Source organism: Helobdella robusta (assembly GCF_000326865.2).
Source record: "Helobdella robusta unplaced genomic scaffold HELROscaffold_4, whole genome shotgun sequence".
In the NCBI taxonomy this organism is placed as follows: Eukaryota; Metazoa; Annelida; class Clitellata; order Rhynchobdellida; family Glossiphoniidae; genus Helobdella; species Helobdella robusta.
In genome coordinates this window covers 8,391,033-8,409,181 of record NW_008704902.1, presented here as the reverse complement: position 1 = coordinate 8,409,181, position 18,149 = coordinate 8,391,033, and the positions used below count along the sequence as shown (strand labels likewise).

General features: G+C 36.3%; 3 protein-coding genes across 3 annotated transcripts; all 3 read right to left on the bottom strand.

Moving 5' to 3' along the window:
* Positions 1-2,853: 2,853 nt before the first annotated feature.
* HELRODRAFT_162969 (hypothetical protein) lies at positions 2,854-9,217 on the bottom strand (the record flags this gene model as incomplete). Its single annotated transcript, XM_009025013.1, has 3 exons — positions 2,854-3,298; positions 4,470-4,521; positions 8,737-9,217. The coding sequence occupies 3 exons, from the start codon at positions 9,215-9,217 to the stop codon at positions 2,854-2,856; spliced, it is 978 nt and encodes a 325-aa protein (XP_009023261.1).
* Positions 9,218-11,434: 2,217 nt separating this feature from the next.
* On the bottom strand, positions 11,435-12,263 carry HELRODRAFT_162968 (hypothetical protein; the record flags this gene model as incomplete). Its single annotated transcript, XM_009025012.1, has 2 exons — positions 11,435-12,103; positions 12,171-12,263. 2 exons carry the CDS (start codon positions 12,261-12,263, stop codon positions 11,435-11,437), a joined length of 762 nt encoding a protein of 253 aa, XP_009023260.1.
* An 806-nt stretch (positions 12,264-13,069) lies between these two features.
* HELRODRAFT_162967 (hypothetical protein) lies at positions 13,070-14,416 on the bottom strand (the record flags this gene model as incomplete). Its single annotated transcript, XM_009025011.1, has 3 exons — positions 13,070-13,300; positions 13,886-14,091; positions 14,320-14,416. The coding sequence occupies 3 exons, from the start codon at positions 14,414-14,416 to the stop codon at positions 13,070-13,072; spliced, it is 534 nt and encodes a 177-aa protein (XP_009023259.1).
* Between the last annotated feature and the right edge of the window lie 3,733 nt (positions 14,417-18,149).

Here is an 18,149-nt window from a genome sequence, read left to right as displayed (position 1 = left end):
CCACTCTGTTTATGCATCGTAAGCCTTCTATTCAGTGAGGTAGTAGTAATCCCGATATATGAGTCATGTTGACGTGCACAGCCGTCAAAGGGACAATTAAATTCATATATTACGTGATTACGCTTTAACACAGAGTTATCTCTAGAACTACAGTTGTTTTTCAGTATTAGGTGAGACGTCTTTTTATTGTTGTGATAAATTCGGAGTTTAACTTTACTATTTGTGTTGGTTGGTGTGACATTTTTATGATAATACGCATAAGAATAATCATCCCATCCGACCAATTATTAGCCAAATAACAACCGTCACATACCCTGTTACAAAATTCTTTATCAAAATTTTAACCCCATATATTCCAAACAATTACACACTACAATTTTCCCGTGAGTTTATTAATCTCCTCAGCATTAATAAACCATCCAAATTTATTGCCTCTCACATCTGTCACTCGCTTCAGTATCACGCACTTAATCTTATAATTATTAAAAAACCACGGACTGGAAGCAACATATATATGTATTAATATTATATATATATATTTATTTATTTATTGTATTAAGACTGTCAGAAATGCAATTATTGATAAAAATTACAGCATGTTAACTTCTTATTTCTAAGTTCATGTTCCAGTCGATCATCGGGGTCGTCCACGAAGTTGCTTCCAGTCTGTTGTTTTTTAATAATTATTAGATTAAGACTGTCTGAAATGCAATTATTGATGGCAATCGCAGTATGTGCGGCATTAGTTAACTCCCTATATAATAGTTATATAATCACAGTATGTTCGGCGTTAGTAAGTTAGTTAGTTAACTTCATAATTGTATTGGAAGTTAACTAACGCCGAACATGCTGCCATTTTCATCAATATTATATTTATATATATTATTGTTCAATATATAATGGAGTAATGGACGAATTGGGTCAGCGGTTAATTCTAGAATGAGCAAAAGGTTCTATCCTTGATGAACATTTCCTTGCACATGGCGCATGTTCCGCAAATCAACCTCTATTATCACCACTTAGGGCCGTCTGTTTTGTAGAATTCTTTTTTTTTCAGCGAAGGCGGCAGTACGTGTTAATTCAAAAACGGAAACTGCCGACTGAGTAGACTTGCTCTATCACGAGCACCGCAGATCATCGACATTTTATCATTTTTTCTTTCAAGCTGTCTTTGTATCTACGTACAGAGCCACTTGCCAGTCGATTTTCTGACGCTAGTTTACTAAAAAAGACCTGCTTGAGAATTCTTTTGTCTGGCATACGTATTACGTGCCCTATTTAACGAAACTGAGCTTGATTCAACAGCGATTCTATACCCATTGTATCGCACTTTGCCAGAACCATTGTGTTTTAGACTTTGTCTTCGCACCTGATACCAGTAATCATACGGTAACACCTCATATGAAACTGGTCGAGTCTACGAATGTGACGACTGTAGAAGGTCCAGGTTTTGCAGCCATACAGTAGTGAAATGTATACCGCAATTTTGGTGGACAGAGTAACTCCGTGCTCTCTCCAAAAACGTCCGGTCGACATATCAAAAGCAGCACCTGCTTTTGCAAGCCTCGCTTTAATGACGTCATTTTTAGTAGCACCGTTGGAGATATATCCGCCTAGATAACAAAATCTATCAACAGAATTGAGACGCGAGTCGTCCGCCATTACATGGGCCATTGCCCCCAACGAGACTGGGTAGCTCTCAAATTTTTTAACTGTTATATGGAAGCGGTTGAAGAGCGTCTGAACCTCGTACCGCGTGTGTGAAACCAGTGTACAATCATCAGCAAATAACAGGTTGCGAACAATTGAGATCCGTGTCTTTGACTTTGTTTACAATCGTGTGATATTAAAGACATCCCCATCCATACGATAGCAGATTGGTATCTCCTCACTACCGTGGCAAAAAGCAACTTGGAGCATCAATGTTAATGTTACAGCAATGGAGCCATAACATAACACATCATTGTTAAGTTTTGTTTGTAACATCAAAATCCTGAGACCGTTCATCATTTTCTATCACACTCGCTTTCATTCTTTTATGGAAGGAACGAACAATGGTAACAAAAGCTGGGATGCAACCAATTTTTGACAAGCAGCACCTAAGTGCTGACCTATCAACTGAAGCCTTGGTCAGGTCAACAAAAACCATGTACAGTCATCGTTGCTGCTCAGTTGTCTTGCGGTGAATATTATATCCGTTGTGCTGCGTCCGGCTCTAAATCTACACTGACCTTTCGGAAAGACTGCTAGATCGTTGACATTGTTTTGTTAGACAGTCAGCGATCACTCTGGCTAGTATCTTTTGAGGTATGGAAAATAGAGAGATTCCTCTATAGTCGTCACAGTTCGATCGATCACCTTTTCTTTTAAGTCATTGAACGATCAAAACATCTTTGAACTCTTGAGGAACCACGTATATGTTGGTAATGGACCATAATTTATTTATATATATATATGTATATATATAGTGTTGTATGAATTCCGAATTGTTGGCATTAATCAATTTAAAGTTTGTCTATTCAATTTTCCTTACTAAAATTTTCAGGAAATTGTTCAAATTGAACAATTTTTAGAAATTATATTTTTTTATTATTCTTTAAAAATCAGGATCTGACAGACGCAGAAACTGTTACAACATGCAAGGTAGTAGTACAAAATTAAACAAATAAGTAAGTAAATAAATAAAAAAAGTATGAAAGAAAAATGTTAAAACATGAAAAATAAAATAAAATAGAATAAAATGAATAATAATAATAAAAAAAATAAAAGAAAGGTAATTGAAATGAAGTAATGGCATAAAAACGCAAATTAATAGACTGGATTATAACTTAGTGAGGTATTAATAAATAAAAACTAGTTGTGTGAATGATAAAGTTTTATTGTGAATATGCTTGAGGTGTCTTGTGATGAAGGTCTTTTCCTGATATGTAGATTGGGTGGCGACTTGATAGTTATGTTTGCGCTGACGAAGGTTGTGTGTTGTAGTTTTAATTGGTGGTAATAGAGGATAGATGACGTGGTGTTGTTATTTTCTACTTTCTTGAACAATCTTGTGTCTAGTGTGTTGAATATTTGAGTGACGGTAGGATATGATGCAGGTAGATAGCTGAAGCGGATTAGTTTTTTGATGAGAGATTGTAGTTGCTGAAGTTGTTGTTGTTTAGCAAAACCAGACCTGGAGGGAGCTGCATATTTGATGCGTGAGATTATGAGTGATTCAGTGATGTCGAATAATTTGATGCCTCTGAGACCATGTGAGCGGAGTGTTTTGAGTGCGTGAAATGTTTGAAAGCTTTTTCTGATGATTTGATTGAAATGAGGTGCCATATTAAGTGTAGAGGTGAATGTGATGCCTAATATTTTTATTTGACTTGTGAGAGTGATTGATGGGTGTTCTGGAGGTAATGTTATTTTCTTACGGCTATTGTGATTGATGAGTTCGAATGATTTATTGAGATTAAGTGACATTTTGACAAGACGATGATCAGACCGCAGAGTTGTCACTCGAATCGCTCTGATGAAACGAACGTTGCGTAGGTCTCTTTGTCTAGTGATGACGTAATCGATCAGGTGCCAGTGTCCCGATCGTGGTTGCAACCATGTTGTTTTCAGTTTGTTTGACTGTTGTAAGACCGTGTTTGTCACAACTATTTTTTGCATTGAGCAGAACTTAAAAAACCTGATACCATTTGAGTTTTCTTTCCCAGCCCTATTTCGCCCAATTACCCCACGTCATATTTATTTATTTAGGACAAAAAATCAAACTTAATTATATATATGCAAACAAAATAAGTACAAAATCAAATTCAATGCAACTTCAACGAAAATAAAAATGTCTTCAAATCCTTTTTAAATGATTGAAGATGAAGTTCAGGTTTTCTCAGTGATGCAGGGAGACTGCTCCACACAGTGGGACCGGCAATTGCAATATCACGTGATCCAATCTGTAACCTTGCCACTGGTACCCTTAAGAGATTCATATCATCTGACCGAAGGCAGAAACTAGATGCCGTTCCTTTTCTGGTAAATTTATTGGTTATGTAATCTGGTGACATTTCGTTTAAAGCCTTGAACATGATCACACCAACTTTAAAAATTATCTTCTTATCAATCGTCAACCAGTGCAAATCATTCAAAATTGGCGTAACGTGGTCAAACTTCAATTTACCAGCAACCAACTTTGCAGCTCTATTCTGGACCGACTGCAGAATAGCAATAGATTTATCAGATATTTTATACAACAAGCTGTTGCAGTAATCTAACCGAGATGTTATGATCTACTCGAACTCGTGCGTTGAAGTTAAACATTTGATGTTAAAAAGGCGTCGCGTTTACAGCTATATTGAGCTGTTCATAGAAACAATCAAGCATGGGCGCATAGCAGCTGACCAACGTGATGTGTCCTCCATCGAGATTCAGCTGCATCTTCATAAGACGCGGCTACATGCCACGAAAAGTCTCAAACAGACTTGAAAATGGTGCTACATATTGCGAATCCAACTCCACACGTTCGCACTTCTACTGGATTCAAATAAATAAATTTATTTATTAATTTATTATATTAAGTAATGTTCTGAATTAATGTAAAGATATCATTTAAGAACTAACATACAAAAAACTTTTTTAAAAATTTTTAAGTATTTTTGATTTTAAAATGTTTGAAAAAAATTCTTTGCTATTTAATAAGGTATTTTTTAAGCTAATTTTCAGAATGGTATTTTGACATTAGAAATTATCGTTATTGTTTTTTATTCTAACGCTATAGTATATTGTTCACTGTTTTAGAAAATAAAATATTTCATTTATTATGAATATTTTTTATACAAATGTCGTTTTTCAGGTTATAGGATTAACTCATCTGAATACATTCTCGAATATGGTGAACTTTTTAAAAATTTTTAAATGCGAATTTGAAACGTAACAGTTGATAACTTTCTACAGAGTCAACTTCATTCTTTATTGGAATATTTCCCTGTTTTTCCGTTGTCCATTGATTATTTGTTGAGAGGTATTTTTTAGATGTTAGATAATGTTGATTTTGCATACAAAAAATGATATATTAGATTGGTAGTATGCCGTGTGGTGAAATTACTAATACATTTGCTAAAACATAGTAATAATTCAGTGTTTAAATAGTATTCAAATACCAAATACTGCTACTAATAATTAAATACTGTCTACAGATAATTAAAAAAAATTTAAATACCATGCAGTTTTTTATTTGCTTAAGAAAAAGCTCATTACAAAATTTTTTATTTTTAATATTTAAATTAAGAAAGTTGATTAAAGAAAATTGAAGCAGTTAGTATAGACTATGCAAAGGTAAATAAATGATTGATAAAGCTACATTTTTGCTCAAAGTAATTAAATTTGTCAATTACTTCTTTCAATCAATCTTCGTTTGGCGTCCAGAGACCCAGTACTCCCGAGGTAGGACTTTGTTTTCTTTGCCATCAATTTTTTGCACCAAATTAAACGATCAGTTGTATCCATTTCATTTAAATTTAGAGCTTTCATGTCTTGCTCGATTGTTTGCTCGATTGTCTTTTTTCGTACGCTTTGCTTGTTTTGCTATACGATACAGAGATTTCATTTGTTCATCTTTGCTTTTAGTGAGCCACTCTTTGCACTGATCTGTCCGAGCCAGTGCAACTTGACGTCTTGCATAGTAGTTCTTCTCATGGAAAATTTTATGGTCATCAACAGACTTTGATTTTTGCCATTGCTTGTAAGCAACTTTCTTTTCAGCTATTGCTTTTTGTACACTGTCATTCTCAGTGTCCCGTTCATACTGACGTTTTGTACCAGTTTTCCCACTGTAGTCCTGTGTTAAAGCGTAATCACGTAATATATGAATTTAATTGCCTCTTTGACGGCTGTGCACGTCAACATGACTCATATATCGGGATTACTACTACCTCACTGACTAGAAGGCTTAAGATGCATAAACAGAGTGGTGCTATCAAATCTCATTTGGGCTCAACACACTCAATAAGTATTAACCGTGAAATCCTCGACAGCAACATCAAAGTAATATACCAGAACAGCAACTACACGCATCTTAAAATTGCAGAAGCAGTCCTAATTGACATCAATAAATCAAAAATAAATATACAACAAAAATGACAACCTCACTCTGAACCCGGCGCTTAATCAACAATGAAAACAAAGAGGTGATAAAAACTAGCATTGTATTAATAAATAGTGACAAAGAAGAATTTGATGCTATCGATGAAGAATAGGAGACCAAAGTAGATGACCAGCCAATAAAGAAACCTGACACCTAATTTCCATCTAAGTTCATTTTGACAAAGTGAATATTTTTCTATATAAACTAAGTCGCACTGATGATGATTCATTCGGAATCGAAATATGGCCTTAATTGCAGCATGAATTCGGAAAATAAGTTTATTTTGAATTTTAATAAACTAAACGTTCACCAAAAAACTTTAGTGAGAAAAATCGAAAAAACGAACTACAAACATATTAACGCCAAACATTCGGTAGAATTTATAGAATATTGTAAATATATATATATATATATATATATATATATATATATATATATATATATAATTTCATCGATATTATTCAATTTATTCAAATTAATAAAATTAATAATAAAACTTCCAATTGTTTTAGACTGCATTTTTATTATATACAATTATACATTTACATAAAAGGTTTTTTCGGTACATGTTCCTTATTACGTGTATATTGTTTCTCTCTCGTATTGTTTCTTCACACAATAAAACAACAGCACACGTTTAGACGACATTTTCCCCGAGTTCGGGGGTTGCCGTTTGGCTACTTATGATGAAACCGAAATACCCCTCGACGCCATTCACATTTGTCACTCGCCTCAGTATCACGCAACCCCGCTTTCACAATGTCCTTCTCCACCTGCTCTCTCCATCCCAATCGAGTCTTCCTTCAACCTCGAACTCCAACGCTCGCCTAATCCCGACCCTTTCATCCCTTCTCAACACATGTCCATACCACCGCAATCTCGATCTCCTTATCAATGTCACAATGTCCTCATTCAGTCCCATCATCGACATCAGCTCTCTACTACTACTATCCTTCACTTTAACCCCACACATTATCCTCACCATAGCTCTTTCAGTCCTCTGCAGTACACTTTCCTCCTCTAACACTAACCCTAACTCTCCTCAACACCCAAGTTTCACCACCATATACCATCGCTGCTCTCACACATGCTCTAACCCTCTCTTTCATCTACACTGACCATTTCTTTCCACACAATACCCCACCAAGTTTCCTAAATTTAATATATCCCACACGAACTTTAGCTGTAACAGCGCTCAAACATCTTCCATCCGCGTTCAGCTTAACTCCTAAATAAACAAAGCTTTCCACTCTTTCAATACCACTACTCAACCCCGTCTTTGCGTCCGTCCTATCAACTGCATACAAAATCTCAAATAACAACCCCTTCATTCGGTTTCCACACACAATATCCATCACAATTGCTATCAAAAACGGTGATAACACTGATCCTTGATGCACTCCTACCTTAACACTAAAAGCGTCCGACATCCCCCTTCCGACCCTCACCTTTGTCTTCGTCCTTTCATACAGCTGCATCACAGCTTTAACAAGTCTCTCATTCACTCCTTTCTTCCTCAACGCCCATTCAATGACCTTTCTCGATACGCGATCAAAAGCCTTTTCTATTTCCACAAAACACATGTACAATCTTCGTTTCTTCTTTCTATAATTCTCCTGCAACATTCTCACTATGAACAACTGTCGCCTTACCTAATTTCATTTCTCTAACTGCTTTCTCTACTTCCTCCAACGTCACCTTTTCTATGAGCCGTGTGTGACCACGGATTCCACATCTCCATCCCACTCATTTTCTTCATTTATCAACCTTTCCATATGGGCTTTCCACACCTGAGCTTTTTCCTTCTTATTCATCATCAAAAATACTGTTAGCAATTCTCATCATAACTTCAATTCCTATCACCCCACTCGCCTTTATATGTTCCGCCACCACTTCCGAAACCTCTGTCGCCTTGCCTAATTTCATTTCTCTAACTGCTTTCTCTACTTCCTCCAACGTCACCTTTTCTATGAGTCCGTGTGTGACCACGGATTCCACATCTCCATCCCACTCATTTTCTTCATTTATCAACCTTATGGGCTTTCCACACCTGAGCTTTTTCCTTCTTATCTATGCACAACTTGCCAGATCCATCTCAAACATATCCATTCCCTATAACATCTTTGACTGCTTTGCTACTTTGAAAATTTTCCTCGAACTCACATCAAATTTCATTTCCCTCATTAACCTATCCGATGCTTTCGTCGTTTCAGTTGCCACTGCCCGTTTTGCAACATTCTTAGCCTTCCTGTACTCAAACTCCGCTTTCCCCGTCATGTCCCTTCTCCACTCCTTAAACCTCTCCTTCTTGACGTCCAAAACCTTTCTTATATCTTCATCCCACCATCACGTCTCACCATGCCTACACTTTCCTTTCGTCCATACTTTATCTGCCGTAGTCAACTCACCACAGTCCCTATATCTCTCCCAAACATCTCCATCCTTACCACTCTCTCAACCTTCAGCCACCTTCACTTCAAATGCTTTCCTCACCTCTGCATCCTGTAACTTCCATGTCTTTCTCTTTGCCGCAAACTTATCCTTTTTCCTTCTCCCCATTTCATTTGATGCCGCATCCATCACAACCATACTATGCTGCAACATACCAGATATCGCCTTCACATTCCTTACATACTTTTTATGCTTCGCCCTTATCAATATAGAATCTATCATTGACCTATGCTCCCCTGACCTATATGTAATTAATTGTGCTGGTTCCCTTGTAAACCAGGTATTCCCCACCACCATGCTATGTGCATTCGCCAACTCCAACACTCTACGCCCTTCCTCATTCCATATACCATATCCCCATTCCCCATGCGCACATTCATATCCGTCTGTATCCGCCCCCACATGACCATTCAAATCACCCATCAACACCACAAACTCATCCAAACCCGCTTGCCCAATCTCGTCAGAAACATAATCATAAAACCCATCCTTCTCCTTTTCCTTCCTACTTTGTTGCGGAGCATATCCTGATATTACCTTCACTCTTACCTTTCCAAACACCATCACCACCACAATTACACCATTGCTTTTCCGCCTCACTTCCAACACCTTCTCCACCAACTTTTCTCTTACCATCACACCAACTCCTCCCGTTCCATCATCCCCCTTCCACCACAACTTATATCTTCCACCTTTAGCCCCCACAAACCTTGTACCTTCTCCCTTCTATCTGATCTCCTGTAATGCAGCCACGTCAACCATTCTCTTCTGCAACTCCTCCACCACTTCCAAACTCCTTCCTGTCAACGTGCCTACATTCCAGGTACCAAACCTCCAACCCCTTAGTCTACCTGAGGGCCATTGTCACTTCTGTCATCATAAGTTATTTTTTTTGGCTAATTTTTATACAGGACGCCCTTCCTTACGCAACGACAGTAATAAGCGGTGGGCCTAGCCTTTGATGATCCAACATCACTCACAAGGCAGTGAGGGTTTGTTTTATGTCATAACCAGGACCTTAACCTTTAACCTTTATATATATTATAAATATATATAAATATATTATTTATATATATTTTAAATATATATATAAATTGGTAACCTTTATATATATTATTATTATTATTATTATTAGATGATTTATATAGCGCTTATTAAAAGGTTTTCACAGGCGCTCTCCACGTATTTCGAACCTATTGCTGAAAATTGAATGTTTTCAACTGCCTTTTGAAATGAGAAAACGACAAATTGCGATCACGCAAAGTTAGCGGGAGATCATTCCACACCTTTACTCTACAAACCACGAAATTTCTTGACCCTAATTTCAATGCTCTCATCGACTGCACTAATAAATCACAATCATCTGATCTTGGACCAATCCTCTGGCCAATAGTTGATTTGTACAGAAACCTATTAGACAAATATTGTGGTACCAACCCATTAAAGCTTTTATACATCAAAACACATTCTTTTATGAACAGGCAGCCAATACAAATCCCGATGTACCGGGCTCATGTGATCAAACCATTGCCCACCAACAATGATTCTAGCAGTTCCCTTCTGAACCATTTGGAGCATAGCAATTTTACGCCTAGCAATTCCATTGAATAAACCATTACAATAGTGCAACCTTGAATGTATAAATGAATGGACGACCGTACACAATCAATCAATCAATCTTCGTTTAGCGTCCAGAGACCCAGTTCTCCGAGGTAGGACGTTGTTTTTTTTGCCATCAATTTCATCATAAGTAGCCAAACGGCAACTCCCGAACTCGGGGCAAATGTCGTCTAAACGTGTGTTGTTTTTGTTATTGCCATTAAATAAAGCTCAATCTTTAATGAGTACACAGCAGCCTTTGCCATCCACCTTGCTCTATGACCATTAGTCTAGCAATGATAAAAAATTCTTTGTAGTCTACTCGGGTATGTTGTTTGTCCAGTTGCTGAGAAATTAAGGTTTTCATACCGTCTTTCACTGGTATTAAGGGAGTCGGTGTCTCATGAAGAATAGGATAATTAAAATCATGCCTTTTTTCTGAAAAATGTAAAATCTTAAAAATCTGTATGTCTGGTCCGATAGGTGATTCAAAGCATTTACTAAATACGTCTGCCAATAAATTTTCGAACATATGGTGGTAACAAGCTATCCATGGTAAGATCTTTCCCAAGTTCTTTTCTGTTGTTGAATACATTCAGTCATTCACATAAGAATCATCGAAAGCTTTGAGAAATCCTTAAACTTTGTCCAAATGATATGAAATTGCACAGTTTACTTTAAATTGCCAAATTGCCACACAGAAACTTTTAAAGGGGTGAGATTTGACAATTACAAACTTTCATATTTTCTGAGACACCCTATATGTATGTATTACTTTTGTTTTGCTTTTGTATATCTAATGAGCTTAAATAATTGTAAATTTATCTATTTTTCTTTTATTATTATAATTTCTTTAAGCTGAAAAGTTGTCTCCGTGGGATTACACTTTTTGGTTTGCTAGCAAATTTGCAGGTAGTATTTAATATTAAATGTTCAAATTTACCTTATAATGTATTTTTTAATGTGTTTTTTAAAACTTTTTTTAACAAACTTATCTCTAATATTTTAATTATTCTTCGTTATTTTTCAGAAGATGAAACAAGTACGTTTTCTATTTATTTTTAAACATTGACACAGAAAGAGCTAAGCGCAATTAAGAAGTTAACAAACTCCACCTTATGCTTTTTCTGCGCCGTAGGTTGTATAATCAGACCAGGTCTTTGCTCTTGAAATCTGCGTTATTTTTTTTTCTGGGCACGCCAGGTTCCCATTGTTCGGTACCTCTAGCCATAAGCAGACGTCGTCGTTTTTACTTTATTTTGTTGACACTTGAAGCAAGTGGTTTTTTCTATTGAGTTCACGAGGTGTAGAATGATCAGACGGGTATCTTTGATGCATGTCGTAAAATTCGTCATTAACATCTTTCCTGTCGATTAGTGATGCAGCGATGAAAGACTCATCCTCATCAGCAATGAAGTCGTCGTTTATGTCATCATCCAGGTAGACGAGAACCAAGCTTTTTTTCCAGGTGCATGTTGGAGGCATTATGTCAAAACTTGGGTCATATTCTGTTACCAATTCGGGTTCGGTATGATTATTCGCATTAACATCACCATCAAGGACATCGTTACTATTTGAATAACCGTTGTCGCTGTTAGTAAGGTAAGTAGGCGAGTTGCTGGCAGCAAAATCTGAGTAGTAGTCCCATTGCATACCAAAAGATTCTTTGTCGTAGCCAACTTTTTCAATGTTTTCAAAACATTCATTTTTGTCTTTGTCATCATCTTTATCGTTATGAAAACTGGCTTCCTCTTTCTTCACGTTAACATGTGCAACGCAGTTAACACGTGCGTCGCTGATATTACGAGCGCCGCAACTGAAATGATCCGTAGAAAGGATAGACTTGCGATCGCTAATGTAATTGTACGTAGTTGAATAAGCTGGTGATATGGTCAGGATCTTCAGGATCTTGTGTAGCTGTTTCTGTGTTATTTTCGATTATCACTTTATTAGGTGATTTTCTTCCCAAGGTTGATTGTATTATTTTAACCACTTCGACTGTGTGTTGATCGATTATTCTGTTTATATCGGTTGTCTTTTTATCGAATTTTGTATTCATTTCTGCAAGCTGTTGTTTGATCATTGTCGTTTTGTTGATTCACAGGATTCGGATCGATTTTTTTAATAGAGCGTCCCTTAAGCGGATTATCAAAACTGTCTTTGCTGCTTTCGAGTTGAGATTTTTTGTTGTAGTTCTTTTCTTAGACTAATTGCATTGATCTCTTCTAATGCTGGCATTCTTTATTGCAGGAAGTTTGGATCAATAAAAAATCTTACTTCTGACACCAATCTTGTAATTTTTTGACGTTCGTAATTACCACCAACACCAATATTATATCATCAAGGATTTCTATATTTCCAACACCAGTGTTGTAGCTTCTAACGATCGTCAAGTGTTCGTTATTCCGTCGGTTCAAAATTTTCGAAAGATGAAAACAACTGTGTCAAACGCGAACTTTGTTGAACGTTTGTTTGAATGCCAACAGTAATAGAAACAATAAACTAATCCAAGTAACTACATAAATCACATTTACGACTTCGTTTTCTCTGCTGGAAACCTGACAATAAACCTAACGACGCAGGACACAAATATAGTCTATATTTTTAACATAGATACAATATTTTTCACAACCCTCTGTAGTTTATAACCTGAAGATTACAAATATAGTAAAAATAACATTATTAAAATAATAAATAATATAGTGCAATTCGATCATTTCCGCGGTCATAACATTAACCTCACCTCAGCCTGTTAGTCCCTAACATTGACGTTACCTTTTTATTTTGGTAGATAGTAGGTAATTTATTCAAATGAGCAACTTTCATCTTTGTCCATTTTCTTCCATCACGTCATTTATCTTGTTAGTGATCTTGTTGCCGAATACCTTTTCAACAGATTTTTCTAATTCCTTGGGAGTTTTGCCGGGCATTGCCTTTTTCTGCGCCGTAGATGTACCACCAGACCAGGTCTTTGCTCATGATTTCTGCGTTATTTCTTTTCAGGACATACCGCATTTCAGTTGTTTCGGCTCTTTTAGCCATAGGTAGACATCTTGATTTTGTTTGCGCTTGAAGCAATTGCTTTTTACTATGTGTAAAATGACCAGACAAATAGCTCATCTGCATGTTTTAGGATTCGTCGTTGACAACTTTCCTGTCGATCATTGATGCAGCAATGCAAATCTCATCTCCCTCAGCCGTGAAACCGTCGTTTTTGTTATTATCCAGGTAAACGAGATACAAGCTTTCATTCTACGTGCGTGCTGGAAGGGTTATCTCAAAACTTGATTCATTGTCTGTGCCTACTTCTTTGTCATCTTCACTCTCCCAAATTAAAGTATCATCAAAATTATCATAAATTGAATTGTTGGTGAGTGTTTGTTATAGCTATTATTGTCACTGCTGTCGTTGTTGTTAATGAAAACAGACGAGTTAGCAGAAAGATCCGAGTAGTAGCCTCACGTCATATCAAAAGTTTATCACTTCTAGCTTTTCGAATATTTTTAAAAATCTTCATTGTCATCTTCGTTAGCAGCTTCATTACATCTTCGTTAGCAGCTTCATTATTACGGTAACTTTCTTTCTTCACGACGACACTTGTCACGCAATTGCCACGTGCGTCGCAGATATTACATGCGTTGCAGATGTCACATGCGTCGCAGTTATCACGTGCGTCAAAGATAACTCATGCGTCAAAGATATCACCTGTGTCACAGTCGAAATCCGCCGTAGATGGGTAAGCCGGTAGGATGATTTCAGGCTCTTGTATAGTTGTTGCTGGTAGTGCCCGAAAGCCAGAGAAGATTTTTCCAAACCGCAACCGCCGCATCCGATGTCCTGGGCATAACATAAAACTGCATCCACGCTGCTTTGCGTGCTTTTGAGGAAAAGGCTAGGCCCACCGCTTATAACTGGTGGTTGTCGTCAGGATGGGTGTCCGGATGTAAAAAATTTTCCCAAAATGTATTCCATGCCATCATAAATAAAAACAACGGCTCCTATCCCCAGAAGGCCTTAAGTGGCCAAAGGGTGCTAAGAATCCCTGGGAAGTATGCAATAGCGGAGGGATGTTGCAGAACAATTCAGAATGGCCTTTCTATGGTACTTAGACTTGGAACGCTCAATGTTGGATCACTGACTGGCCGCAGCATGGAAATCGCAGAAATGTTCGAGCGTAAAAGGATTGACATCTGCTGCCTTCAGGAGAACCGATGGAAATCGAATGGTGTCTGTCATATCAATTCAGACAAAGAAAAATATGAATTATTATGGAATGGTCAAAAGACGACCAAAAATGGTGTTGGAATTTTTGTCAAAGAACCGCTAGCCCAAGAAGTACTGGATATTAAAAGGTTTTAACTCACGTTTCATTTGTATCAAGATTCGCCCAGAAAAGCAAACAATGACTATTTTTTTGCATACGCGCCACAGACAGGCGAATCAGAAGAGATAAAAAATGACTTCTGGGCTGCGTTTTCTGACACCATGTCAACAATACCAAAATCTAAAACAATCCTGATTGGAGGCGATCTCAATGGCCACGTTGGAGAGAAAACAGATGGTTTTGACAACGTGCATGGTGGTTTTGGCTATGGAGAACGGAATAAAGATGGCAACAGCATCCTTGAGTTTGCTGAAAGTCATGGGTTTTGTTTACAGAACACTTATTTTAAAAAAAAGGTTGGAACATCTCATAACATACAAAAGTGGACCATCAGCCACGCAAATTGATTTCTTTGATGTCAAGCAACAGCACCGAAGATTATTCAAAAATGTCAAAGTTATATGGCGAATCAAGTGTCGCCCAACATAGACTCCTTGTGGCAGACCTGGTTGTCAAACTGTCAGAAAATAAGTCTAAACAAATGCCTCGGAGAATCAAAACGTGGAAGCTGAAAAGCAATATTCATCGAGAAAAATTTCAACAGATTGTCGCCACACAGTTATACCACCAATCGCAATCCAGTACAGATTTGAGTACATACAAAACCGTTTTGATAAACGCAGCAACTACAGTTTGTGGGAAAACTGGTACAAAACGTTAGCATGAACGGGACACTTGGTCGTGGAATGACAATGTACAAAATGCCATAGCTGAAATGAAAGCTGCATATAAGCAATGGCAAAAATCAAAGTCTGTTGATGACCGTAAAATTTACCGTGAGAAGAACATTGCAAGACGTCAAGTCGGACTGGCTCGGACAGATCAGTGAAGAAAGTGGCTCACTAAAAGCAGAGGTGAACAAATGAAATCTCTGTATTGTATAGCAAAACAAGCAAAGCGTACGAAAAAAGACTTAGTTGGTGCCTCATGTATCAAAAACGACAACAATGAGATGGTTCTTGAACAAGATGAGATTAAGCTACAGTGGCGAAAATACTTCAACCATCTGTTAAATGAAACAAATCCCATCAATGTCAACTTTGGCGCTCCACCCATCGAAGGTCCGATTCCAGACATCACTGTAGAGGAGCTTACAAAAGCTCTGAAAGCTATGAAGGATGAAAAGGCAGCAGGGCCCTCTGGACTCACAAATGACATTATCAAAGCATCTGGTACTGCAGGTATCCAACCGTTACTACAACTTTGCCGTGAAGTGTGGAGAAATTGCTCAATGCCGACTGAATGGACAGACATGACAGTTCCGCTATACAAAGGCAAAGGTGATCCATTGATCATATCGGGGTATACGTCTGTTAGAACACTCCCTGAAAATTGTCGAGAAAATCATTGAGAGAAGATTAACGTCGTGCATCACAATCGGAAATTATCAATTTGGTTTCCTAGCGGGGATATCAACAATTGATGCAATTCACATCCTTCGGCAACTGCAAGAGAAGTACCTCGCAAAGCATCAGCAACTATCACACGTTTTTGTAAATCTTGGAAAAGCATTTGATCGAGTTCCCCGTGAAGCAATCAGGTGGAGTCTACGTCGACAACTTATTCCAGAATATGTTGTTCGACTTGTGATGGAAAGTGTTGTAGCTTACAACGATCGTCAAGTGCTCGTTATTCCTTAGGTTCACGATTTTTGATAGTGAAGAACACAACTACTTCAAACGCAATCTTTGTTGAACGTTTATTTGAATGCTAACAGTAAAAGAGACTATAAACTAATCCGTAAATCACATTTATGACTTCGCATCGAACCTCCAAAAAACCTGACTGTAGACCTGACTACACAGTCTAGATTTTTAGCGTAGATACAATATTTCTTTAGAGCTCTTTAGTTTACTATCCGAAAATTACAAATATAGCAAAGATAACAATATTTGAATAATAAATTATATAGCTCAATTTGATCATTCTTGCGGTTCTAACAGTAATACAAATTTTAAATATAGGTTTGCGCTATACGTAAAAATTTGTGGTACGTAAATTATTCATGCGTTTAATACCAAATAAAAGACTCCAAAACTCCAAATCTGTTTGTCGGGCCCCCATTTATCTAAATCTAGCATTGATGAATTGCCCTAGCCAATTGAACCACCAGTTTCACTTCCACTCTAACCCTACTTATGACTTATACTCAAGCTCATTATTTTAAAATAAATTGTTATGTTTTTTCATTTATTCTATTAATTACTAATATTTTGAAGTTATAAAATTTGAATCTTAGTAGATATAGCTTCCTCGAATTATTTCATCTTGAAGCTGGTGCTTATATGCAGTTTGTTATCTTGTTCCAGTGAGGTACGATTTTTTATTTATGAAAAGTTTTTGCCTATAAAAATTTATTATTACATTTTTGTATACCTACTTTTAATGGTTTTAAATTAAAAAATTTGTCACTATAATTCCAAATAACATATAAATTTTACGGTATTGTAAAATGGTTACATAATTTAACTAAAACTTACAGAAGATCCAATCCAGACTTGATTCAGTGGTTTTACTACCACTTAAAATGCTGATCATGAAGCAAAGTTTAAAATAGTTCTACCTATACAACTGTATAGTTATCACAATCGTCAACAAACCAGCCTTTGAGCAAATCCACATTACATCCTATATTTACTCCATTTGATGGCGGTTATTAGTTTTAAATTAAGTTACTTATAAGTTTGTATATAAACGTCCATATCTCTCCAACAACATTTTTTTTTCTCTAATTTTTAAAGTTGTGCGTGTTATTTTCCTATCCTACCCTACGCTCAAACCATCTCTACGATTGGTTTCTTCTAAGTCTGTTTATTATTAAAATTTGATAAGTGAATAATTTTAAAACACATATCTACACAAACATTTTATGGAAATATTTTTTGTGAGCTCAGAATATTCGGTTATATCTCATCAACGTCAATTCATCCAAAAATCATTAAGAACTTGATAAAAAAAATTTAAAACAAAGTTTAAATGTTTGAAATTTTTTAAATTTATTCAAAAGGTTGTTGAATAATAACAATAATATAAAAAAAAACCGTTTGTTGATTCATAAACGTCAATGATTTCACGCGCACAATTTAACTGCTCAGTACAGAAATACTCTACTTTTATAACACGGTTGAACTAGTTATGTTATTTTTTCATCGATAATCAGAAAAGTTTTTTCTTTACCGAATAGCTAGCTCTTTGTCTTTAACAACTTTACTTTTTGTACTTGTTTCTTTGTGTCTCAGTAATAAATTTAGTTTGAGATGTTTAAACTTATCAAATTACTTATCTTATTTTTTTATTGTATGATCATGTTTATTCACTGTTTTCTTTTTCAAATTTTTTTTAATCAATGCTTTTCGGAAACATTGTTATCAGTTATTTTCTGATATATTGTGCTTTGAACCTTGAACATTATAATTTGACATTTGAACATTAAAATTTTACGTTTGGCATTTTTTTTATGTTTTTAAGTTTCTTAAGCAACAAACCACTTTGTTTGTTCTTTGTCCAGATATTTCAAGTAAAATTTAAAAAATTTTAAAGTTTTCACCATCATAATGCTTTTTTACTTTTTTTACAGTCTGTAGC